The sequence below is a fragment of the Pseudophryne corroboree genome, chromosome 4, assembly GCF_028390025.1.
Source record: "Pseudophryne corroboree isolate aPseCor3 chromosome 4, aPseCor3.hap2, whole genome shotgun sequence".
NCBI classification, from domain to species: domain Eukaryota; kingdom Metazoa; phylum Chordata; class Amphibia; order Anura; family Myobatrachidae; genus Pseudophryne; species Pseudophryne corroboree.
Window position 1 is genome coordinate 640,113,742 of NC_086447.1, and position 25,560 is coordinate 640,139,301.

The 25,560-nt window shown below is 45.2% G+C and overlaps 1 protein-coding gene across 1 annotated transcript in view; it reads left to right on the plus strand.

The window, feature by feature from the left end:
* Window positions 1-3,466: 3,466 nt before the first annotated feature.
* The window catches only part of LOC134910084 (protein unc-93 homolog A-like), a 175,389-nt gene continuing 153,295 nt past the window's right edge, over window positions 3,467-25,560 (plus strand). The window contains exon 1 of the mRNA XM_063917724.1: window positions 3,467-3,750. Within this exon, the coding sequence (XP_063773794.1) occupies window positions 3,661-3,750 (90 nt within the window). The 5' untranslated portion in view covers window positions 3,467-3,660. The remainder of the gene's footprint in view (window positions 3,751-25,560) is intronic.

The following is a 25,560-nucleotide window of genomic DNA, read 5'->3' on the forward strand; positions in this document are numbered from 1 at the left end:
GGTGTTAGACGTGCATCCGGTATCCGGCGTTAGTTCACAGGGACTTAGAGAATTTCTTGAGGTAGTGTGTCCCCGGTACCAAATGCCATCTAGGTTCCACTTCTCTAGGTAGGCGATACCGAGAATGTACACAGTCAGAAAGAGTCGTTGGTGTCCTAAAAAAAAAATGCAGTTGTACCCAATGTCCACTTAACCACGGCCATGTGGACAAGTGGAGCAGGGCAGACTAAGGACTATATGACTGACAGCCCACTGGGTAGATGTATTGCCTCCCGCAGCAGCGGCGGCGGCACCAGTAGCAGCATCTCGCAAACGCCAACTCATTTCTAGGCAGGCTACGCTTGGTATCACCGCTTTCCATAAGAGGCACACAGCTGACAACCTCTTACAGAAACTGAGGAACATCATTGCAGACTGGCTTACCCCAATTAGACTCTCCTGGGGATTTGTGACATCGGACAACGCCACCAATATTGTGCGTGCATTACATGTGGGCAAATTCCAGCACGTCTTATGTTTTGCACATACAGTACAATGAATTTGGTGGTGCAGAATTCTTTAAAAAACGACAGGGGTGTGCAAGAGATGCTGTCGGTGGCCAGAAGAATTGCGGGCCACTTTCGGCATTCAGCCACTGCGTGCCGATGACTGGAGCACCAGCAAACACTCCTGAACCTTCCCCGCCATCATCTGAAGCAAGAGGTGGTAACGGGGTGGAATTCAACCCTTTATATGCCTCAGAGGATGGAGGAGCAGCAAAAGGCCATTCAAGCCTATACATCTGCCTACGATATAGGCAAAGGAGGAAAAATGCACCTGACTCAAGCGCAGTGGAGAATGATTTCAACGTTGTGCAAGGTTCTGCAACCCTTTGAACTTGCCACACGTGAAGTCAGTTCAGACACTGCCAGCCTGAGTCAGGTCATTCCCCTCATCAGGCTTTTGCAGAAGCAGCTGGATAGATTGGAGGAGCTAAAATTGAGCGATTCCGCTAGGCATGTGGGACTTGTAGATGGAGCCCTTCATTCGCTTAACCAGGATTCACAGGTGGTCAATCTGTTGAAATCAGAGCACTACATTTTGGCCACCGTGCTCGATCCTAGGTTTAAAGCCTACATTGTATCTCTCTTTCCGGCAGATGTTCAAAGACCTGCACTATCTCTATTTCAAATAGGAGGGGGGGGGGGGGGGGGGGGTAAATCTCTAGTTACGGCACTACTGCTGAAATTGTATAAAGTATAATATACAGTATATACCAACTATATATTTGAAGTATAGCAAGTTTACATTTAGGTTATACCATTATTTCAATGATCATCTTAATCTATGTATGTTAATTGCACTAGAGAAATGCATATTCCCTGTTGGCATTAGGTATGTTGTTGCAGTATACTGTAAATCATATTGATAGGAGTGTTTCCTTACATGTTATTGTCGAGGTTTAATTATATCACACGGAATTAAGTCTCCAATCCAACCTATTGTGTAACACTTCACTTCACCCCCATGACAAAGTCCAATGATGAAACACATGTTGTGTGTCCCTTGCAGTGCAGTTTGAACTGTTACTGTATGCATGTGGATTGTGACCTTTGATCTAGGCATTGAACGGCTTTATTATACAGGACTTGCTGTTATCTCTATTCTGATATTTGTCCAAAGGTTTAAGTTTCATTAATAAAATAATTATTATATAACTATTTTAACTTTAGAAATATATTTATACATTTTAATAAATAAATCAGCATCTAACACACCATTACATTACACTGATAGAGAATATAGAATGTGCGTTACATACAGGCTTGGACTGGCCCACGGGGGTACAGGGGAAACCACCGGTGGGCCCCACTGCCTGGGGGCCCACCTCCTGCTATTGCGCACTTGAATTATACATTATACATATGTTACCTTATACTGGCCTATGGTGTATTTACTACAGTGCATTGCTGTTATTAATCTGGTACATTATCATGCATGCAGCATCTGAATTACTGTATATATGAAGGGGCCCAGACATTGCACTCTAATAGTTAGTCAAACCAATGAGGTGGCAGGCCACACCCCCCCCTGCAGACTGGCCACACCCCTAAACATGGGCCCCTACCACTCCAATCCCCCGGTGGGCCCTACATGCCTCAGTCCGATACTGGTTACATACAATATGAAACTTTAATTTCCACTAGCAATACATTTTGACAATTGAATTGTACTCACTTATTGTATATATCAGAACAGGACAAAGTATTTGAACAGATATTAAAAATGGTGACAGGGCTGGGTGAAGTTAATTTGGAAAATGATATATCTTTTGTTAAAGGGGGAAGAAGTGCAAGTAATGGCACCTCATAGCTCTGCATGCCTTTGGCATTCCTCCTCCCTGCTTTGTAATCAGAATAGTTGATTAAAAGAGGAAAAATAAGGTTTGCACATTCTCTTCCGACTCATCACTGAGCAGTAGTTACTCAGTAGGTTATGCACATGTTGAACCGTGCATCAGTCATTATGTTGTCTACAAAAACGTGTTGGGTACACAATACCGATGGCAGGATCCCGACCATTTGGCAGTGAGCACATTGAAACTCCTTGCGGGCTTGGGGTCTCGCTGTGATCACCACAGGTTCTATCCCCACTCTATGGGTGTTGTGGACACCCCACGAGTGGGAATAGTCCCTGTTGCTGACCTGCGGGATTTTCAGATGCCGGGATCCCAGCATCGGTATTGTGACTGGCGGTCTCCATTTGTAGATGTCGCTGTCTAATAGAATCCTATAAGCCAGGCATGTCCAAACTGCGGCCCTCCAGCTGTTGTGAAACTACATATCCCAGCATGCCATGACACATTTTTGCTGTCAGAGAATGCTAAAGCTGTGTCAGGGCATGCTGGAGGGCCGCAGTTTGGACATGCCTGCTATAGGCTATTGCCGCAATATTCCTTGAGAGGGATCCAAAACGTTAAAATAATGATTTTTTTTCCATAATTAAACCAAACACGTATTATTTAAAGTGTGTATATATATATATATATATATATATATATATATATATATATATATATAAATATAAATAAAATATAACCAACCTGATTTTACCTTTCAAATGATTGCAGGACAAACTTGCTGGAATCTCTACAGAGCCTGCATGTCGCAGGATATTAAATGAGTTTGTTAAAAGAATAAGTAGGAAGGCTATAATACTACCTTCATCAAATATAAAAGCAATTCTTACACAGCATTCGCTGTTTATACTACAATACAAATAAGTTTGTAGTTAGTTACCTTTAAAAATTAATCCACTAGAGATCCTTAATTGACATCAGCAATATTGTACTGTCAAATGACAAAGATTATGCATGTTAGAGCTGGTTTATTATAACCCAGATTTCACTAGTGGAGCCCAGCCCTTAGCTATTACTTACTACTACATTGTTTTGTAGTTTCACAATTCAGAACAGAATAGTTAATTAAAATGCTGCTTCCATGAACTAGTAAGAGATTATATAAATGTTGCTAGAGTCTGGAGTTTCTCAAATAAACAATAACCTTAAACCGGAAGATAGAAAGTTGTACAGTTTCCAGTTGCATGGCTTGTGTTTACAAAGTATCTTGGCATTTTATCTAGTAGTAACCAACAAATCCAGTTTGATTTGCGGACGAAGCAATGGAAATAAAACATCTAAAGAATATTATAATTATAGCTTTTGGATTTCTACTGCTTTTTACAGCCTATGGAGGATTACAGACATTACAGGTAAAATGTGTTTTATGAAATTACATTTTCTACTATTTAAACATGTTAGATATTTGTTCTATAGTTTTATAATTTTTATACCTGTTAGCAACCACATGAGACTTATGATCAACCGCTGCAGACTAATACTTGTTAGAACCACCTTTTGCTGCAATACTGTACTTTTTTTTTTTGTCAAATAAGATACTTACTGTAAAATACACGGTGGCTTGCCAAAGTATTTAACCCCTAAAAAGTCAACAACTTTGTGTGCATTCTAAATGACAGTAGTGTTGATAATATCTGATGTAGAGTATTTCATGTTTTGTTGTAATTGTTCAAGGCAAAGCAGCTACTGTATTTAAAAAAAAATGTCCTGCATGAAAAGTGGAAGGAATGATATAAATTTACAAAAAATAAAGTGCCATATGGTTTAGCACAAATGCCATGATAAGTTAATAGTAGTATATGAGCAGTGGCATAAGTAGAGACTCGGAGGCCCTTGGCAAACTCTCAAGGTGGTCCTCCTATTTGATCTCTGTAAAGTTTTAGGTCCACATGTTTTATCATATCCGAATAATTTCTGTCACTTGGGATGCAGCACTCAGCATCAGTTCTTCTTTCTGTATAAGCCCACCCCCAGACTCCAATTGGCTAGTTACACAGGAGCCTGGGGGCAGGCTTATGCAGGAAGGAGAAGCTGAATACTGCTGTGTCCAGAGTGCAAGGAAACACATCGCTGCCGATCCCTGGGAGCATCACATAGTTTTATTAGAAGTCACTACTACCTTTGAATTGAATAGTTGCTTAATAGTACCATGTATATAGAAATGAATTGCCAAATTAAGTGTTTAGTCTACATTATTTAGTGTCAGATTTCGTGGTGGGCCCACTACACCTTGTGGGTCCCTGGACATTTGCCAGTCTAGCAACCCTGTAGTTATACCACTGTAGACGAGCCTTACTAACAATTGCAATGTGGGGGGACTCACATTTGAATGAGGCCCCACTTTTGATGATGTGACCCCATTCTATCTATTGTTCAAGCACTACAGACCAATACTTTTCAGAACCACATGTGCTGCAGTTACAATATTTTGGTAAAGGAAACACTTATGGTAAATTTGCCAAAGTATTTAACCCACACAGTCAACATATTTGCTGGCATTACAAAAGGCACTCAGCAGATGTATTAACCTGGAGAAGGCATAAGGAAGTGATAAACCAGTGATATGTGCAAGATGATAAAGGCACCAGCCAATCAGATCCTAACTGTTAATTTACATATTGGAGCTGATTGGCTGGTGCCTTTATCACCTTGCACTTATCACTGGTTTATCACTTCCTTATGCCTTCTCCAGGTTAATACATCTGCCCCTCAGATTGTTCCAGATAGTATTTTTTATTGCAAAACAGTAGGCTATTAATTTATTAAAGTCAATTTTCAAATTCTTTATTCAGATTGTTTTTATTTTAGATTTTACTAAAAATGTTTCTTGAATAAGTATTTAATCTGTATACTTCGGAAGATGCAAGTATTTTAAACTTGCATCTTAAGAAGCATACAGATTAAAACAATTGCCTTACACGTGTCTTTTACCTAGTCTCTTCCTGGGAATATCCTATATAATTGCCCAGATCTGTCACTCTGACTGTGTGAATAACGCTGGGCGTGTCTAGGGGATCTCATTGGGTTAGCAGCAGTTCTATCACACCCAGCCCACAGCTGATTGGGTGAGAAACGCCCTCCCACACAGGTTACATCCAGTGGGAGGTTCTGCCCTTTGGCTGCTGTGTGTTCACAGAGCAGGATTAACAGTGGGGCTGATGGAGCTGCAGCTTCAGGTCCACACCCCGAAATAGGCCCCCTGCATCTGCAGCAACATACCCTCCAACAATTTACACATAAAAATAGCTTCAAATGTAAAAGGGGGCATGGCCACGGGGTACAGTGGCATGGCCACGCCCCTTTTCCTATACTTTCAATAGAAGTTTGGAGAGCCAAAAATCAGTCCTGACCATAAAAAAGGTACTGTATCTGCCAAAAAGGTACAGTTGGAGGGTATGCCACTGCATCTGCAGCAAGCGGCGCAGCCGAAGGCTTTCATAGCCCTCCCTGCGCCACATACTCTGAGCCCCGGAGCCTCTTCTGCGTGTGATGTCATGGAAGTGCCTCCCCGCCACAGCCGCGCTCAGATCCCCTGAGGCCCTGACTCTGCAACACAGCACCTGGGCTGCCGGCCTGGAAGCCCCAAGATGGCTAATGTAACAGATAGAGTGGGTGATATCGCGGAGGGTAATGTCTGGACGCTGAATCAATGTAAAGGTGACAGTGCTGTGCAGTGCAGTGGGTGTGCAGTGTCACTGACACTGTACAGCACTCTCACCTTTTACATTGATTCAGCCAGTCAGTCAGTTCTGCCAGCCAGTCACTATTAGGTAGACAAAAAGAAATTTCTTAAGTGCGCAATAAATGTTACCCTAGGCAGCCGTCACACATCACTGGGGGAACACCACATCCCACCATACAAAATGCAGACAAAAAGGAAAAATTGATATGTGCATAGGCGCCCTTGTAACAAAGATGCTAAAAACTGGTTTATATAAAAACACAGTATTTTAATGCATAAGGTAATAAAACACAAGATAAAAATCATACATGTATATGATATATACAATACAATGCCAATCCCAAGATATCTCACCCTAAAATGGGTTTGCGGTGGGCAGAGAGCCTTTTTTGGAAAAAGGCAATCCAGTCCCGGTGGAGTTAGTATGGCACCACCGCAAACAGGCTTATTTCAATTGGAGGTGGAGTAGGGAGTCCGGCAAGGTAAATAAAAGGCATCCGTGTCGTCCAAACGACGCGTTTCGGAGATAGTTCTCCTTTTTCAAGCTTGGATAACAGGGATCCTCATGGACAGATATTTATACCCACTATAATTACACTAATTAGCCAATTAGGCTTCCATAACTTCCGGGTTTACTTGACCGGAAGGGACGTATGCAGTTCATTGCTCACTTCCGTTAGTGTTTTACGATTCAAAAACCCTTTCTATTATTACATAGAAGTATCGAATAAGCAATGTATATTTTCCCCCGAACTAAGTTATCTATACTAACAATTTGATGGTCAGATAACTTTAAATAGAGCTCTCACACAAAGATGAGCCGGTTTTTCCTTCCATTGTCCGATACCGGAAGTGATGGTGCGTTCCACCGTTGCGCTTCATATAGCGGCCATCTTAGAGGATTCCGGTCACGTGTTCAAGCTGTGTTTTACCAACAAAAGATACGGCCTTTAACCTCACTCTACAAGGCTGGAAGTAACAGATGCGTTCCACTCTGCGTTCCATGTAGCGGCCATCTTACGAGAAAGATCTTTCTTTGTATAATTTCGTGGGATAAACCAGAAGTTTTATTGTTTCAATAAACCGTAATAGTCTTCCTTTAGAAAGCCTTTTTGGAGATTCGTGTTAGCTTTTCATTTTTGCATGGAGATGACATAACTTGAAATTTCAATAAATACACATGGTGCCATATCTCCTCTACCCATCTTAGCTGTACTTAGTATTCCAGGCCAGTCCATCCCTAAATACCGGGAGATAGGCACTTAATTAGAAGTCGGTGTTCTTATTCCAAATTTATACCTCAAATAGAGAGGGAGGAAAAAAGAATCATTAGAAAGATAAAATTTGAGACCCCAAAATGACAACAAATGATAAATTACAGATACAATCCTATTTAAATTATTCTAAAAACCATTTCAGTTCAAAGTCTGAATTGTGCCCCTCTGGTATAAGAGTATTTAAATTAAAAATCCACCGCATTTCGCTTTGTGCTAATTTAGTTTCTGTATTTTTGCACTTCCAGTTACCCCTAATTTGTTGAATCCCTAAAAATCTTTTAATTCCTTTTTCACATCTGTCATGGACCGAGGAAAAATGTTCAGACAGAGGGTGGGTGTTGAGGCCCTTTTTAATGTTATAAATGTGTTCTGCCATTCTCGTCTTGAGACATCTTGAGGTTTTACCTATGTAGATTTTTCCACAGTGACACTCTATAAGGTAAATTATGTTACGTGAATGGCAGGTAATAAATTCTTTTATTTTATATTTCTTTCCATGTACTTCAAACTCAGAAGTTTTCCTTTCTATGCCATTTCTTGTGGTAGATCTACACATGAGGCACATTCCGCACCGATGGAACCCAATACTCCGTTCACTGGCTCCTTTTTCCTGCAGGCTACTTTTTACCAAGATATTTTTTAGAGAGGGAGCTTTCTTGTATATAAACCTCGGTTGATCGGGTATGATGTCACACAAGATGGGATCGTCTTTTAAGATTCTCCAATTCTTTTTTATGATACCCTCAACCTTCTTATGATGTGCTCCATATTTGGTAATATAGGCCCATTCAAAACGGTTATCTTTTTCGATGGACTTGGTTTTCTCTTTTAGAAGTTTTGTTCTATCTATAGTGTGTACTTTTTGTTTAGCCGTTTCTAGAAGATGTTTCGAGTAACCCTTCTGTTTGAAGCGTGTACTCATCTCTTCTGTTTGCTCTTCTAAAGTGCTCTCATTAGTGCAATTTCGTTTTAACCTCATAAACTGACCCAAAGGAATATTTTCCAACCATCTCTTATGATGTTCGCTAGACATTTCAATATAAGAGTTGGAGTCCGTGGGTTTTCTATGTGTTTTTGTGCAAATTTCATTATTTTCTATGTAAACAACTAAATCTAAAAAAGATAAAAATTCTTTGCTTATATTAAAAGTGTAATGTTAAAAGAGTTTCGATTAAGATCCTCACAGAAATTGTTAAAAGACACTTGATTGTTATTGTTTCAGAAACAGGGGGATGAAGTGTCTTAACAATTTCTGTGAGGATCTTAATCGAAACTCTTTATGAGAGCACTTTAGAAGAGCAAACAGAAGAGATGAGTACACGCTTCAAACAGAAGGGTTACTCGAAACATCTTCTAGAAACGGCTAAACAAAAAGTACACACTATAGATAGAACAAAACTTCTAAAAGAGAAAACCAAGTCCATCGAAAAAGATAACCGTTTTGAATGGGCCTATATTACCAAATATGGAGCACATCATAAGAAGGTTGAGGGTATCATAAAAAAGAATTGGAGAATCTTAAAAGACGATCCCATCTTGTGTGACATCATACCCGATCAACCGAGGTTTATATACAAGAAAGCTCCCTCTCTAAAAAATATCTTGGTAAAAAGTAGCCTGCAGGAAAAAGGAGCCAGTGAACGGAGTATTGGGTTCCATCGGTGCGGAATGTGCCTCATGTGTAGATCTACCACAAGAAATGGCATAGAAAGGAAAACTTCTGAGTTTGAAGTACATGGAAAGAAATATAAAATAAAAGAATTTATTACCTGCCATTCACGTAACATAATTTACCTTATAGAGTGTCACTGTGGAAAAATCTACATAGGTAAAACCTCAAGATGTCTCAAGACGAGAATGGCAGAACACATTTATAACATTAAAAAGGGCCTCAACACCCACCCTCTGTCTGAACATTTTTCCTCGGTCCATGACAGATGTGAAAAAGGAATTAAAAGATTTTTAGGGATTCAACAAATTAGGGGTAACTGGAAGTGCAAAAATACAGAAACTAAATTAGCACAGAGCGAAATGCGGTGGATTTTTAATTTAAATACTCTTATACCAGAGGGGCACAATTCAGACTTTGAACTGAAATGGTTTTTAGAATAATTTAAATAGGATTGTATCTGTAATTTATCATTTGTTGTCATTTTGGGGTCTCAAATTTTATCTTTCTAATGATTCTTTTTTCCTCCCTCTCTATTTGTGGTATAAATTTGGAATAAGAACACCGACTACTAATTAAGTGCCTATCTCCCGGTATTTAGGGATGGACTGGCCTGGAATACTAAGTACAGCTAAGATGGGTAGAGGAGATATGGCACCATGTGTATTTATTGAAATGTCAAGTTATGTCATCTCCATGCAAAAATGAAAAGCTAACACGAATTTCCAAAAAGGCTTTCTAAAGGAAGACTATTACGGTTTATTGAAACAATAAAACTTCTGGTTTATCCCACGAAATTATACAAAGAAAGATCTTTCTCGTAAGATGGCCGCTACATGGAACGCAGAGTGGAACGCATCTGTTACTTCCGGCCTTGTAGAGTGAGGTTAAAGGCCGTATCTTTTGTTGGTAAAACACAGCTTCAACACGTGACCGGAATCCTCTAAGATGGCCGCTATATGAAGCGCAACGGTGGAACGCACCATCACTTCCGGTATCGGACAACGGAAGGAAAAACCGGCTCATCTTTGTGTGAGAGCTCTATTTAAAGTTATCTGACCATCAAATTGTTAGTATAGATAACTTAGTTCGGGGGAAAATATACATTGCTTATTCGATACTTCTATGTAATAATAGAAAGGGTTTTTGAATCGTAAAACACTAACGGAAGTGAGCAATGAACTGCATACGTCACTTCCGGTCAAGTAAACCCGGAAGTTATGGAAGCCTAATTGGCTTATTAGTGTAATTATAGTGGGTATAAATATCTGTCCATGAGGATCCCTGTTATCCAAGCTTGAAAAAGGAGAACTATCTCCGAAACGCGTCGTTTGGACGACACGGATGCCTTTTATTTACCTTGCCGGACTCCCTACTCCACCTCCAATTGAAATAAGCCTGTTTGCGGTGGTGCCATACTAACTCCACCGGGACTGGATTGCCTTTTTCCAAAAAAGGCTCTCTGCCCACCGCAAACCCATTTTAGGGTGAGATATCTTGGGATTGGCATTGTATTGTATATATCATATACATGTATGATTTTTATCTTGTGTTTTATTACCTTATGCATTAAAATACTGTGTTTTTATATAAACCAGTTTTTAGCATCTTTGTTACAAGGGCGCCTATGCACATATCCATTTTTCCTTTTAGCCAGTCACTATTGTTAGCGTCGGTGTCCCAACGCGCAGCATTAAAGGGAAGTAGACGCACTAAATAAACTACACCTCCCAGCAGCCCTTAACGCCATGAAATGAGGAAGCAGTCCGGGAGAGACTCAGTAAAATTAAGATAAATAAATCTCCTAGGGTTATTATGGAACTTAACGCAGAGATAGAGACCCCTATATTTGATTTTCAGAGAGTCAGTTACATCAGGAATGATACTGAAGGACTGGCGTATAGCAGAGGTAGTCTCAATATTTAAAAAGGGTATTAAAACTCATTCCAGTAACTTTATACCAGTAAGTTTGACATCTATAGCGGGGAAAATACTGAAAGGTATATTAAGGTATAGCATACTAGAGTACTTGGATACTTCCAAGGTTATTACTAGGAATCAGTATGGTTTTGTTAAGGACAGGTTATGTGAAACTAACTTAATAAGCTTCCACGAGAAAGTGAGTGATAATATTGATAAGGATAAAGCAGTGGATGTGGTCTTTTTGGACTTCGCTAAGGCCTTTGACAAAGTCCCACATCAGAGACTTATTTTCAAATTAAGAGAGCTCAGGGTAGGAAACACTATTTGTACTTGGGTGAGTAATTGGCTGTACAATAGGGAACAGTGAGTGGGGATAAATGGGATGTTCTCTGAATGGACCTCAGTGCTCAGTGGAATACCGCAGGGTTCAGTACTCGAGCCATTGCCGTTTAAGATATTCATTAATGACCTAAGAGAGGGACTAGAAAGCAGTGCAAGTTTTCACAGACGATACTATACTATGTAGAGTAATTAATTCAGACAAGGATGTGGAGTCTATACAGAATGACTTATCTAGACTTGAGGTCTGGGTGGATAAATGGAGACTGAGGTACAATATAGACAAATGTAAAGTTATGCACTTTGGGACTAAGAACAATTGGGCAGCATATAAACTAAATGGTGAAAATGTAGGGATAACAGTAGTTGATTTGGGTGTGACATCGATAATAGACTCAGTAGCAGTATGCAATGTCAAAATGCAGCAACAAAAGCAAATAAGGTCTTAGCATGCATAAAACGGTGAATGGAGACAAGGGATAAGAGTGTAATACTGCCACTGTATAATCATTAGTGCGGCCACACCTTGAACATTGTGTACAGTTCTGGGCACCTCACTATAAAAAAAAAGATATCTTGGAAGTTAAAAGGGTTCAGAGGCGAGCAACCATACTGGTTAAGGGGTTAGAGGCACTGAATTATGAAGAAATACTTAAAAGGTTAGATTTGTTTACACTGGAAAAGAGGCGATTGAGAGGGGACATTGGGGTCAATTCTGTAAGGATAGCAAATTCTGCTAATCAGCAGAATTTGCTATCCTTTTGCATGCATGCTGGGGACCGCTCAGTGCTGGGCAAGGCAAACCAGCATGCTGACCAGTGCCTCCCCCCCTGCTACAAGCAGAAATTGCGTTCGCCTCGCAATTTCTGCTTGTTAGCAAAAAATAAGAATTTACTCACCGGTAATTCTATTTCTCGTAGTCCGTAGTGGATGCTGGGAACTCCGTAAGGACCATGGGGAATAGACGGGCTCCGCAGGAGACTGGGCACTCTAAAAAAAAGATTAGGTACTATCTGGTGTGCACTGACTCCTACCTCTATGCCCCTCCTCCAGACCTCAGTTAGGGAAACTGTGCCCGGAAGAGCTGACATTACAAGGAAAGGAAATTTTGAATCCAGGGTAAGACTCATACCAGCCACACCGTACAACTTGTGATAACCTTACCCAGTTAACAGTATGAACAACTGAGCCTCACTAAACGGATGGCTCATAACAATAACCCTTAGTTAAGCAATAACTATATACACGTATTGCAGAGAGTCCGCACTTGGGATGGGAGCCCAGCATCCACTACGGACTACGAGAAATAGAATTACCGGTGAGTAAATTCTTATTTTCTCCGACGTCCTAGTGGATGCTGGGAACTCCGTAAGGACCATGGGGATTATACCAAAGCTCCCAAACGGGCGGGAGAGTGCGGATGACTCTGCAGCACCGAATGAGCAAACACAAGGTCCTCCTCAGCCAGGGTATCAAATTTGTAGAACTTTGCAAATGTGTTTGAACCCGACCAAGTAGCAGCTCGGCAAAGCTGTAATGCAGAGACCCCTCGGGCAGCCGCCCAAGAAGAGCCCACCTTCCTTGTGGAATCGGCTTTTACCGATTTTGGATGCGGCAATCCAGCTGCAGAATGAGCCTGCTGAATCGTGCTACAGATCCAGCGAGCAATAGTTTGCGTTGAAGCAGGAGCACCCAGCTTGTTGGGTGCATGCAAGATAAACAGCAAGTCAGTCTTCCTGACTCCAGCCGTTCTGGAAACATATCTTCAAAGCCCTGACTACATCCAGCAACTTGGAGTCCTCCAAGTCCCTAGTAGCCGCAGGCACCACAATAGGTTGGTTCAAATGAAACGATGACACCACCTTTAGGAGAAATTGGGGACGAGTCCTCAATTCTGCCCCGTCCATATGGAAGATCAGATATGGGCTTTTACATGACAAAGCCGCCAATTCCGACACACGCCTAGCCGATGCCAAGGCCAACAGCATGACCACTTTCCACGTGAGATATTTTAGTTCCACGGTCTTAAGTGTCTCAAACCAGTGTGATTTCAGGAAATCCAACACAACGTTAAGATCCCAGGGTGCCACAAAAGGGGGCTGGATATGCAGCACTCCCTTTACAAAAGTCTGAACCTCAGGCAGTGAAGCCAGTTCTCTTTGAAAGAAAATGGATAGGGCCGAAATCTGGACCTTTATGGACCCCAATTTTAGGCCCATAGTCACCCCTGACTGTAGGAATCGACCCAGCTGGAATTCCTCCGTAGGGGCCTTCCTGGCCTCACACCAAGCAACATACTTCCGCCATATACGGTGATAATGTTTTGCTGTCACGTCTTTCCTAGCTTTTATCAGCGTAGGAATAACTTCATCTGGAATGCCTTTTTCCGCTAGGATCCGGCGTTCAACAGCCATGCCGTCAAACGCAGCCGCGGTAAGTCTTGGAACAGACAGGGCCCTTGTTGCAACAAGTCCTGTCTGAGAGGCAGAGGCCATGGGTCCTCTGTGCGCATGTCTTGCAGTTCCGGGTACCAAGTCCTTCTTGGCCAGTCCGGAACAATGAGTATTGTTCTTATTCCTCTCTTTCTTACTATTCTCAGCACCTTTGGCATGAGAGGAAGAGGAGGAAACACATATACCGACTGGTACACCCACGGTGTCACTAGGGCGTCCACAGCTATCGCCTGAGGGTCCCTTGACCTGGCGCAATAACGTTTTAGCTTTTTGTTGAGGCGGGACGCCATCATGTCCACCTGTGGCAGTTCCCATCGGTTTGCAATCAGTTGGAAAACTTCTTGATGAAGTCCCCACTCTCCCGGGTGGAGGTCGTGTCTGCTGAGGAAGTCTGCTTCCCAGTTGTCCACTCCCGGAATGAACACTGCTGATAGTGCTTGCACGTGATTCTCCGCCCATCGAAGAATCTTTGTGGCTTCCGCCATTGCCATCCTGCTTCTTGTGCCGCCCTGGCGGTTTACATGGGCGACCGCCGTGATGTTGTCTGACTGAATCAGCACTGGCTGGTTTTGAAGCAAAGGCTCTGCTTGACTCAGGGTGTTGTAAATGGCCCTTAGTTCCAGTATATTTATGTGTAGAGAAGTTTCCAGACTTGACCACAGCCCTTGGAAGTTTCTTCCCTGAGCGACTGCCCCCCACCCTCGGAGGCTTGCATCCGCGGTCACCAGGACCCAGTCCTGTATGCCGAACCTGCGGCCCTCGAGAAGGTGAGCACTCTGCAGCCACCACAGAAGAGACACCCTGGCCCTTGGGGACAGGGTGATCGGCCGATGCATCTGAAGATGCGATCCACACCACTTGTCCAACAGATCTCACTGAAAGATCCTCGCATGGAACCTGCCGAAGGGAATGGCTTCGTATGAAGCCATCATCTTTCCCAGGACTCGCGCGCAGTGATGCACCGATACCGGTTTTGGTTTAAGGAGGTCCCTGACCAGAGATGCTAATTCCTGGGCCTTCTCCACCGGGAGAAACACCTTCTTCTGTTCAGTGTCCAGAATCATGCCCAGGAAAAGCAGACGCGTCGTAGGAATCAGCTGCGACTTTGGAACATTTAGAATCCAACCGTGCTGTAGTAACACTTCCTGAGAGAGTGTTACGCTGATCAACAACTGCTCCCTGGACCTCGCCTTTATGAGGAGATCGTCCAAGTATGGGATAATTATAACTCCCTTCTGCCGAAGGAGTATCATCATTTCGGCCATTACCTTGGTAAATATTGTCGGTGCCGTGGACAGGCCAAACGGCAACGTCTGGAATTGGTAATGACAGTCCCGTACTACAAATCTGAGGTACTCCTGGTGAGGTGGGTAAATGGGGACATGCAAGTAAGCATCTTTGATGTCCAGCGACACCATAAAATCCCCCTTTTCCAGGCTTGCAATCACCGCTCTGAGCGATTCCATTTTGAACTTGAATTTCTTTATATAAGTGTTCAAGGACTTTAAATTCAGAATGGGTCTCACCGAACCGTCCGGTTTCGGTACCACAAACATTGTGGAATAGTAACCCCTTCCCTGTTGAAGGAGGGGGACCCTGACAATCACTTGCTGGAGGTACAGCTTGTGAATTGCCGCCAGCACTACCTCCCTTTCCATGGGGGAAGCTGGCAAGGCTGATTTGAGGTAACGGCGGGGGGGGGGGGGGTCGCTTCGAATTCCAGTTTGTATCCCTGAGATACAATTTGTATAGCCCAGAGATCCACCTGTGAGCGAACCCACTGGCTGCTGAGGTTTCGGAGACGCGCCCCCACCGCACCTGGCTCCGCCTGTGGAGCCCCAACGTCATGCGGTGGACTTAGTGGAAGCAGGGGAGGACTTTTGTTCCTGGGAACTGGCTGCATGGTGCAGCTTCTTACCTCTACCCCTGCCTCTGGCAAGAAAGGATGCACCCCTGACCCTCTTGCCTTTTTGGGAACGAAAGGACTGCATTTGATAATACGGTGCTTTCTTAGGCTGTGAGGAAACCTGAGGCAAGAAAGTGGACTTTCCAGCTGTCGCTGTAGACACGAGGTCCGATAGACCGTCCCCAAACAATTCCTCACCCTTATAAGGCAAAACCTCCATGTGTTTTTTAGAATCAGCATCTCCTGTCCATTGCAGAGTCCATAAGACCCTCCTGGCAGAAATGGACATAGCATTAATTCTAGATCCCAGCAGGCAAATGTCCCTCTGAGCATCTCGCATATATAAAAGACAACGTCTTTGATATGGCCCAGGGTTAGCAAAACAGTATCTCTGTCGAGGGAATCTATGTCGTCTAACAGAGTATCTGTCCACGCTGCTACAGCACTACACATCCAGGCTGAAGCAATAGCAGGTCTCAGTAGAGTACCAGAGTGTGTATACACCGACAGGATACCTTCCTGCTTTCTATCCGCAGGCTCCTTTAGGGCGGCCGTATCCTGAGACGGCAGGACCACCTTTATAGATAAGCGTGTCAGCGCCTTGTCCACCCTAGGGGATGTTTCCCAACGTAACCTGTCCGTTGGCGGGAAAGGGTACGCCATCAGTAACCTCTTAGAAATCACTAGTTTCTTATCAGGGGAACTCCACGCTTCTTCACACAATTCATTTAATTCATCAGATGGGGGAAAAGTCACTGGCTGCTTTTTCTCCCCAAACATATAAACCCTTTTGGTATTAACCGGGTTACTCTCAGAAATGTGTAATACATCTCTCATTGCAATAATCATGTATCGGATGGCCTTAGTCATTTTAGACTTTAAATGTGCCTCATCATCGTCGACACTGGAGTCGGAACTCCGTGTCGGCATCAGTGTCAACCATCTGAGCTAGAGGGCGTTTATGAGCCCCAGACGGTTTCCGAGTCGCCTGGGCAGGGGCGGGCTGAGACCCCGGCTGTCCCAAGGCTGCAGCGTCATCAAATCTTTTATGTAAGGAGTTTACATTGTCATTTAAGACCTTCCACATATCCATCCAATCTGGTGTCGGCCCCGACGGGGGCGATACCACACTTATCTGCCCTTGCGCCGCCTCCACGTAACCTTCCTCATCAAACATGTTGACACAGCCTTACAGACACCGCAAACACACAGGGAATGCTCAGACTGAGGACAGGACCCCACAAAGTCCTTTGGGGAGACAGAGAGAGAGTATGCCAGCACACACCACAGCGCTATATAACACAGGGATTTACACTGCTAATAAGTGATTTTCCCAATAGCTGCTTGTCTATCGATTTGCGCCTAAATTTATGTGCCACCCCTCTCTTTTTAACTTGTCTTGTACCTGGATACTGCAGGGGAGAGCTTGGGGAGTGTGCTTCCAGCGGAGCTGTGAAGGGAAAATGGCGCTGGTGTGCTGAGGAAGAAGGCCCCGCCCCCTCAGTGGCAGGCTTCTGTCCCGCTTTCAGTGTATAATAATGGCGGGGGGTTTTACATATATACAGTGCTAGACTGTATATATGTATAATTTTGTGCCAAAGGTATCTCAATTGCAGCACAGGGCGCCCCCCCCCCCCCCAGCGCCCTGCACCCTACAGTGACCGGAGTGTGTAAGTGTGCTGGGAGCAATGGCGCACAGCTGCGGTGCTGTGCGCTACCTTAATGAAGACAGGAGTCTTCAGCCGCCGATTTTGACGTCTTCCAGCTTCTGTTCTTCTGGCTCTGCGAGGGGGACGGTGGCGCGGCTCCGGACGATCGAGGACAGGTGCCTGTGTTCGAACCCTCTGGAGCTAATGGTGTCCAGTAGCCTAAGAAGCACAAGCTAGCTGCAAGCAGGTTTGCTTCTCTCCCCTTAGTCCCACGTAGCAGTGAGTCTGTTGCCAGCAGAAACTCGCTGAAAATAAAAAAAACCTAAAAATACTTTCTTTTCTAGTAAGCTCAGGAGAGCCCACTAGGAGCACCCAGTTCTGGCCGGGCACAGATTCTAACTGAGGTCTGGAGGAGGGGCATAGAGGGAGGAGCCAGTGCACACCAGATAGTACCTAATCTTTTTTTTTTTTTTTAGAGTGCCCAGTCTCCTGCGGAGCCCGTCTATTCCCCATGGTCCTTACGGAGTTCCCAGCATCCACTAGGACATCAGAGAAACTAAGGTTGACTCCTGCCGGCGCAGCTTAGCTGCAGCCTCAGGAGTTCCGGCCCCATATTACCTGTCGAGACGGCTGCATGCGACGTCATGCAGCCACCATGACCACGCCCCTGTTCGCGCCGCACAACCCACCGTTTGGGTTGCCCCGCCCTCGCAATGCTCCATTTTCTCCCTGAAAGCAGAGCGTTGCCGCCCCCGTCCTGCCCCGCGACCGCCTATGCCTGATTGACAGGCAGAGGCGATTGCATTTTCTGCGGCCCCCCACAGAAAATGCGGATGCATGCGCAGAAGGGCCCTCTGCACCTGCGCCCATGGCACCCAAGCAATAATTCCGTACGAATCGCGACTCGCGATCCGTACTGAATTAGCCCCGTAATTAATATTAATTAATACATAAAGGGACAATACAAGGATTTATCAAACGATTTGTTTATCAAAAAAACGCTACAGAGGAAATGGGGACACCCCCTGAGGTTACAAAAAAAAAAAAAATTCATACACAACGGAGAAAAGGGTTCTTCACAGTAAGAGCAATAAGGATTTGGAATTCTCTGTCAGAGAAGGTAGTAATGGTGGATTCAATCAATAAGTTTAAAAATGGATTAGATAAATTCCTAGCTGAAAAAAATATCCAAGGATACATTTAATGAATATAAAATTATAATACAGGTTGAACTCGATGGACAGTTGTCTCTTTTAAACCTCAACAACTATGTAACTATGTTAACCCCAGCCTCCCTCGCAGCCTATCCCTAACCCTCCCCAGTGGTGCCTAACCCTAACTCCCCCTCTCCACAGACTAACCTTAACCCTCCCCCCACAGCCTTAATCTAACCTCCCACACGCAGCCTAAACCTAACACACACACCCGGAGTTAAAATGTAGGTGACCCAGGAATACTAATGTTCGGGACGGCGGCGGTCGGGATGGTGGTGTCTGTATTACAATCAGCGGTGCAAGTATGCGGGTACGCTCGGGTATGGAGTACCCTTAAGACTTTGGCAGTGGGTACGCAGTACCACCTGCCACACACTTTGTCATTACCACAATTATAATGTGCCACAAAGCAACAAGACCATGGTGCTTGGCAGCATGACAGCTCCTCCCACTTTGTCAGGGTTACTGGGAGTGCGACAGTGGCTGTATTTTCCTGTTATAATGGAGGCATTACTATATATTGTTATTAAATTGGGGGCATTACTATTTCTTACGTCCTAGAGGATGCTGGGGACTCCGTAAGGACCATGGGGTATAGATGGCTCTGCAGGAGACATGGGCACTGTAAGACTTTAAAATGGGTGTGCACTGGCTCCTCCCTCTATGCCCCTCCTCCAGACCTCGGTTAGATCCTGTGCACAGAGGAGACTTGATGCACTGCAGGGGAGCTCTACTGAGTTTCTCTGAAAAGACTTTTGTTAGGTTTTTTATTTTCAGGGAGCACCGCTGGCAACAGGCTCCCTGCTTCGTGGGACTGAGGGGAGAGAAGCAGACCTACTTTACTGATAGGCTCTGCTTCTTAGGCTACTGGACACCATTAGCTACAGAGGGTCGGAACACAGGTGTCGTCCTTGCTGTTCGTCCCAGAGCCGCGCCGCCGTCCTCCTCACAGAGTCGGAAGATAGAAGCCGGGTAAGTATATGAAGCAAGAAGACTTCAAAGACTTCAGATCTTCACTGAGGTACCGCGCTGCGCGCCATTGCTCACACACACACACACACAAGGCACAGCATGGGTGCAGGGCGAAGGGGGGGGGGGCGCCCTGGGCAGCAATAATCACCTCAAATGAAACTGGCAGCATTCTTAGATACTGCTGAGGCAGTATATTATAAAACCCCCGCCAGTATAAATAAATGAGCGGGACCGAAGCCCACCGTCGAGGGGGCAGGGCTTGATCCTCCAGCACTAACCAGCGCCAGTTTCTCCACAGCATTCTGCAGTGAAGCTGCTCCCGGACTCTCCCCTACTGAACACAGTAACAGGGGGCAAAAACGAGGGGGGGGGGGGGGGGGGGACACACATTATTTGGTGCAAAATTGTATATTTATAAAGCGCTATTTAGGCTGGGACTTTTGGTTTCAGTATATTGTGGTGCTGGGTGTGTGCTGGCATACTCTCTCTCTGTCTCTCCAAAGGGCCTTATTGTGGGTCAGTCCCCATATTTCAGCTATCCCAGTGTGTGTGGGGGTGTCAGTACATGTGTGTCGACATGTCTGAAGCGGAAGGCTTGTCTAGGGAGGAAGCAAAGCAGATGGTGGTGGTGTCTCCGTCGACACAGCCGACACCTGATTGGGTGAACATGTGGAATGTTTTGAATGCTAATGTGGCTTTATTACATAAAAGATTGGACAGAGGGGTCCAAAGACAATGCTGGGAATCAACCCATGGCTTTTACTGTGTCACAGGACCCCTCAACGTCCCTTTAGCCAGATAGCAGACACTGATACCGACACGGATTCCGACTCCAGTGTTGACTATGATGAGGCGAGGTGGCACCCAAGAGTCGCCAAAAGTATTCAATATATGATTATTGCAATAAAAGATGTTTTGCATATCACAGAGGACCCCTCTGTCCCTGACACAAGGTCTGCATGTGTAAAGAAAAGAAACCTGAAGTAACTTTTCCCCCCATCTCATGAGCTGAACGCTTTATTTGAATAAGCTTGGGAGACTCCTAACACGAGACTGCAGGTTCCCAAGAGAATTATTATGGCGTATCCTTTCCCCTCAAAGGACAGGTTACGGTGGGAATCCTTGCCCACAGTGGACAAGGTCTTAACGCGCTTGTACAAAAAGGTAGCACTACCGTCCCCGGATAGCAGCTTGGGCTGATAACTTGTCATCTGACATTGACACCCTAGACAAAGATAGTATTGTGTTGACTTTAGGTCACATCAAGGACGCAGGGTTATATACGAGAGGCTGCGAGAGATATTGGGTTCTTGGGTTCAAGAGCTAATGCCATGGCAGTTTCTGCTAGAAGGTCCCTGTGGACCCGTCAATGGACAGGGGATGCTGACTCAAAGAGATGGAGGCTTTACCTTACAAAGGTGAACTTTTATTTGGGGATGGCCTCGCGAACCTGGTTTCCACAGCTACCGCGGGTAAGTCTTCTTTTTTGCCTTACTTTCCCCCACAGCAGAAGAAAAACCTCATTACCAGATGCAGTCCTTTCGGTCGCATAAGTTCAGAAGGGGGCGTGGCTCTTCTTTTCTCGCCAGAGGAAGAGGTAGAGGGAAAAGAACACCGGCTACGGCTAGTTTACAGGAACAAAAATCCTCCCCGGCCTCTACCAAATCCACCGCATGACGCTGGGGCTCCGCTACGGGAGTCCGCACCGGTAGGGGCACGTCTTCGACTCTTCAGCCAAGTCTGGGTTCAGTCGGATTTGGATCCTTGGGTGGTCGAATTTGTATCCCAAGGATACAAACTGGAGTTCGAAGATGTGCCTCCACACCGATTTTTCTAATCGGCCTTGCCAACTTCTTCCCCAGAGAGGGAAATAGTTTTGGCTGTCATACTAAAGCTGTGTCAACAGCAAGTGATTATCAAGGTTCCCCTAGTGCAACAGGGGAAAGGATTTTATTCAACCCTATTGGTGGTCCCGAAGCCAGATGGCTCGGTCAGACCAATTCTGAATCTAAAATCCCTAAACCTATATTTGAGGAGGTTCAAATTTAAGATGGAATCTCTCAGGGCAGTGATCTCCAGCCTGGAAGGGGGGGGGATTTTATGGTGTCACTAGACATAAAGGATGCATACCTTCATGTTCCCATATATCATCCTCATCAGGCGTACCTGAGATTCGCTGTACAGGATTGTCATTACCAGTCTCAGAAGTTGCCGTTTGGGCTTTCCACGGCCCCGAGGATTTTCACCAAGGTAATGGTGGAAATGGTGCTCCTGCGCAAGCAAGGCGTCACAATTATCCCATACTTGACGATCTCCTGATAAAAGTGAGTTCAAGGGAACAGTTATTAAAAAGCGTGTCTCTCTCCCTGAGTGTACTACAACAGCATGGCTGGATTCTAAATCTACCAAAGTCGCAGTTGGTTCCGACAACTCGACTATCATTTTTGGGCATGATTCTGGACACGGAAGAACAAGGGGTTTTTCTCCCAATGGAATAAGCCCAGGAACTCCAGAACAGGGTCAAGGACCTGTTAAAGCCAAAAAGAGTGTCAGTACATCACTGCACTCGAGTATTGGGAAAGATGGTGGCGACCTACGAGGCCTTTCCGTTCGGCAGGTTCCATGCAAGGACTTTTCAGTGGGACCTTCTGGACAAGTGGTCAGGGTCCCATCTGCAGCTGCTTCAGAAGATAACACTGTCCCCCAGGGCCAGGGTCTCTCTCCTGTGGTGGCTCCAGAGTACTCACCTTCTAGAGGGTCGCAGGTTCGGCATTCAAGATTGGATTCTTGTGACCACGGACGCGAGCCTCCGAGGATGGGGAGCAGTCACCCAAGGAAAAAAAATTTTTTCAGGGAATATGGTCAAGCCAGGAGGCTTGTCTACACGTCAATGTGCTGAAATTAAGGGCCATATACAACGGCCTGCGACAGGCGGAGAATCTTCTTCGCAACCCACCTGTTTTGATACAGTCAGACAACATCACAGCTGTGGCGCATGTAAACCGCCAGGGCGGGACAAGAAGCAGAGCAGCAATGGCAGCAGCCACCAGGATTCTTCGCTGGGCGGAAAATCATGTAAGCGCTCTGTCAGCGGTCTTCATTCCGGGAGTAGACAACTGGGAAGCAGACTTCCTCAGCAGACACGATCTCCATCCAGGAGAGTGGGGACTTCATCAAGAAGTCTTTGCAGAGGTGACAAGTCGTTGGGGACTTCCTCAAATAGACATGGCGTCACGCCTCAACAGAAAGCTTCGGATGTATTGTTCCAGGTCAAGGGACCCTCAGGCAGTGGCAGTGTACGCCCTGGTGACACAGTGGGTGTTTCAGTCGGTCTATATGTTCCCTCCACTTCCTCTCATCTCAAAGATATTGAGAAGCATAAGACGAACAAGAGTGCAGACAATACTCATTGTTCCAGATTGGCCTCGATGGGCCTGGTATTCAGATCTTCAGGAAATGCCCTCAGAAGATCCGTAGCCTCTTCCTCTCAGGGAGGACTTGTTACTACAGGGGCCCTGTGTGTTCTAAGACTTTCCGTGGTTACGTTTGACGGCATGGCGGTTGAACACCAAATCCTAGTTAGGAAAGGTATTCTGGGTGAAGTCATCCCTACTCTAATTAAAGCTAGGAAGGAGGCAACGGCGAAACACTATCACCGTATCTGGAGAAAATATGTGTCTTGGTGTGAAGCCAAGAATGCTCCTACGGAAGATTTTCAGCTGGGTCGTTTTATCCATTTTCTGCAGTCTGGTGTGGATATGGGCCTAAAGTTAGGCTCCATTAAGGTGCAGATTTCAGCCTTATCTATATTCTTTCAGAAGGAATTGGCTTCTCTCCCAGAAGTCCAGACTTTTGTAAAGGGAGTGTTGCACATCCAACCTCCTTTTGTGCCTCCGGTAGCACCGTGGGACCTTAACGTGGGGTTACAGTTCCTTAAATCACACTGGTTTGAACCTCTTCAAACGGTTGAATTGAAGTTCTCTTGGAAAGTGGTCGTGTTATTGGCCTTGGCATCTGCAAAGCGGGTGTCCGAATTGGCGGCTTTGTCTCACAAGGGCCCCTATCTGATTTTCCATGCAGATCGAGCAGAGGTGAGGACTCGTCCTCATTTTCTGCCTAAGGTGGTTTCGTCATTTCATATGAACCAACCTATTGTGGTGCCTGTGGCTACGGGTCCTTTGGAGGATTCCAAGTCCCTTGATGTAGTCAGGTCCTTAAAGATTTGTGGCCAGAACGGCTAGGGTTAGGAAAACAGAAGCACTGTTTGTCCGGTATGCGGCTAACAAGGTTGGCGCTCCTGCGTATAAGCAGACTTTTGCTCGCTGGATCTGTAACACGATTCAGCAGGCTCATTCTACGGCTGGACTGCTGGTTCCAAATTCGGTTAAGGCCCATTCCACTAGGAAGGTGGGCGCTTCTTGGGCGGCTGCCCGAGGCGTCTCGGCATTACAGCTTTGCCGAGCAGCTACTTGGTTGGGTTCAAACACTTTTGCAAAATTCTACAAGTTTGATACCCTGGCTGATGAGGACCTCATGTTTGCTCTATCGGTGCTGCAGAGTCATCTGCACTCTCCCGCCCGGTCTGGAGCTTTGGTATAATCCCCATGGCCCTTACGGAGTCCCCAGCATCCCCTAGGACGTAAGAGAAAATAAGATTTTAAACCTACCAGTAAATCTTTTTCTCCTAGTCCGTAGAGGATGCTGGGTGCCCGTCCCAGTGCGGAAAAATTCTGCAAGGCTTGTATATAGTTATTGCATATATAAGGGTTATGTTACAGTTGTGTTCAGTCTTTGGCTGATACTGTTTTGTTCATGCTGTTAACTGGTTTATTATATACCATGTTGTACGGTATATGTATGGTGTGGGCTGGTATGTATCTCGCCCTTAGATTAACAAAAATCCTTTCCTCGTACTGTGTCTCCTCTGGGCACAGTCCTAACTGAGGTCTGGAGGAGGGGCATAGAGGGAGGAGCCAGTGCACACCCATTCTAAAGTCTTACAGTGCCCATGTCTCCTGCGGAGCCGTCTATACCCCATGGTCCTTACGGAGTCCCCAGCATCCTCTACGGACTAGGAGAAAAAGATTTACCGGTAGGTTAAAATCTTATTATATCTCTATTATACTGGAGGTATCATCATACCCTCCAACATTTTACACACAAAAAATAAGATTTTACTCACCGGTAAATCTATTTCTCGTAGTCCGTAGTGGATGCTGGGAACTCCGTAAGGACCATGGGGAATAGACGGGCTCCGCAGGAGACTGGGCACTCTAAAAGAAAGATTAGGTACTATCTGGTGTGCACTGGCTCCTCCCTCTATGCCCCTCCTCCAGACCTCAGTTAGGATACTGTGCCCGGAAGAGCTGACACAATAAGGAAGGATTTTGAATCCCGGGTAAGACTCATACCAGCCACACCAATCACACCGTATAACTCGTGATACTATACCCAGTTAACAGTATGAAATATAACAGAGCCTCTCAGATGGCTCAACAATAACCCTTTAGTTAGGCAATAACTATATACAAGTATTGCAGACAATCCGCACTTGGGATGGGCGCCCAGCATCCACTACGGACTACAAGAAATAGATTTACCGGTGAGTAAAATCTTATTTTCTCTGACGTCCTAGTGGATGCTGGGAACTCCGTAAGGACCATGGGGATTATACCAAAGCTCCCAAACGGGCGGGAGAGTGCGGATGACTCTGCAGTACCGAATGAGAGAACTCAAGGTCCTCCTCAGCCAGGGTATCAAATTTGTAGAATTTTGCAAACGTGTTTGCCCCTGACCAAGTTGCAGCTCGGCAAAGTTGTAAAGCAGAGACCCCTCGGGCAGCCGCCCAAGAAGAGCCCACTTTCCTCGTGGAATGGGCTTTTACGGATTTAGGATGCGGCAATCCAGCCGCAGAATGCACCAGCTGAATTGTGCTACAAATCCAGCGAGCAATAGTCTGCTTAGAAGCAGGAGCACCTATTTTGTTGGGTACATACAGGATAAAAAGCGAGTCAGTTTTCCTGACTATAGCCGTCCTGGAAACATACATTTTCAAGGCCCTGACTACGTCCAGTAACT